At 41.4% G+C, this 1,624-nt stretch overlaps 1 protein-coding gene across 1 annotated transcript in view; it reads right to left on the reverse strand.

Moving 5' to 3' along the window:
- The window catches only part of LOC103521753 (cAMP-dependent protein kinase type II regulatory subunit-like), a gene marked incomplete at its 5' end in the record, with an annotated part of 13,011 nt that extends 11,646 nt beyond the window's left edge, over positions 1-1,365 (reverse strand). The window contains 2 exons of the mRNA XM_008486859.2: positions 775-843; positions 1,110-1,365. Of these exons, the coding sequence (XP_008485081.1) occupies positions 775-843; positions 1,110-1,365 (325 nt within the window). The remainder of the gene's footprint in view (positions 1-774; positions 844-1,109) is intronic.
- Between the last annotated feature and the right edge of the window lie 259 nt (positions 1,366-1,624).

Genomic DNA, 1,624 nt, shown 5'->3' on the forward strand with positions numbered 1-1,624 from the left:
TTTTTTAAGATGAGTGTTCCACCGCCGTTTTTATTTCGTAGCAATGAAACAACTGCTACATTAGACGCATGTGGCCTGTGTCGTAGCATGCCCATCTCGTAGTATGCCTCTCATCAGATGGGCGAGAAGAGACACATTACTTCCCATTTAAGTAGGTGCTGGGTCAACACGAGAACACCAGAAAGTAACCCGTTGAAATATTTGCAATCGAAAAACGAGTACAAATTTTTAGGTGCTGGGTCAACACGAGAACACCAGAAAGTAACCCGGTGAAATATTTGCAATCGAAAAACGAGTACAAATTTTGGTGCTGGGTCAACACGAGAACACCAGAAAGTAACCCGTTGAAATATTTGCAATCGAAACGAGTACAAATTTTTGTCGATGGGGGGATTCGAACCCGGGACCTTCTGCATGGCAAGCAAGCGCGTTACCACTGGACCAACCGTTTTTGAAAGTCAAATCTGAATTGTCTTTTTAATTTTATTTCTTGAAGATTCCTAATTAAATAATTACTTCACAATAATTATTTCTATTTTATTTTAAGCTACTATCTTTCGATCTAAGGACACGGTAGTGCGCCAGCCCAAGGTCTAAGTAGTATAGCTACTTCTGTTCCAAAGGTAGGTGCTTCTTTTTAAAAGCTTTAATTACAAGGCACATACAAGAAGAAGATCATTACCTGCAATGACTTCAGCATGGGCACAGCATCAATGAGTTTCTCGTACATTTTCCTCTTCTTGAACGCGCTCTTCAGTACGAGAGGATCATTACCTGCAATGACTTCAGCATGGGCACAGCATCAATGAGTTTCTCGTACATTTTCCTCTTCTTGAACGCGCTCTTCAGTACGAATCTGAATTGTCTTTTTAATTTTATTTCTTGAAGATTCCTAATTAAATAATTATTGTGAAATAATTATTTAATTAGGAGCTTTTTCTTTTTAGGAGCTTTCATTAGGAGCTTTTAAGCTACTATCTTTCAATCTAAGGGCACGGTAGTGCGCCAGCCCAAGGTCTAGTATAGCTACTTCTGTTCCAAAGGTAGGTGCTTCTTTTTAAAAGCTTTAATTACAAGGCACATACAAGATACAAGAAGAAGACCATTACCTGCAATGACTTCAGCATGGGCACAGCGTCAATGAGTTTCTCGTACATTTTCCTCTTCTTGAACGCGCTCTTCAGTACGATTTGCTTAAAGGTCTTCCTGTCCATGGCCCAGAGAGACCCTGTGCTGGTCGCCTTGATAGTGGCAGCCCGGGGCATATTGTACAGCAGGGCCAACTCACCGAAGCTGCCCTTGTCCTCGTAGGCGTGCATCAGCTTGTCCTCGCCGTCTATCTCCACGCTTGCCTCGTATCGTCCTCTGTAACAATGAGGAATTAAATTTCATAACAAATTCGGTCCATTCTTTTATTTCATAATGGTAGTTATTTCTACTGCTCGCATAGGACTGAAAGTGAAAAGTCAATTTACTCCAGCAGTAGGCTAGTACCATTGGTCAAATCCTCAAATTATATTAAGGATAAACCTCTATACCTCGGCTAGGATTGAACCCACGCCCTCCTGTTTACCAGGCAAGTATCTTGACCACTACACCACAAGGCAGGTATTTAAGATGTTCC

The sequence above is a fragment of the Diaphorina citri genome, unplaced genomic scaffold (genome assembly GCF_000475195.1).
Source record: "Diaphorina citri unplaced genomic scaffold, Diaci psyllid genome assembly version 1.1 scaffold5873, whole genome shotgun sequence".
NCBI lineage: Eukaryota > Metazoa > Arthropoda > Insecta > Hemiptera > Psyllidae > Diaphorina > Diaphorina citri.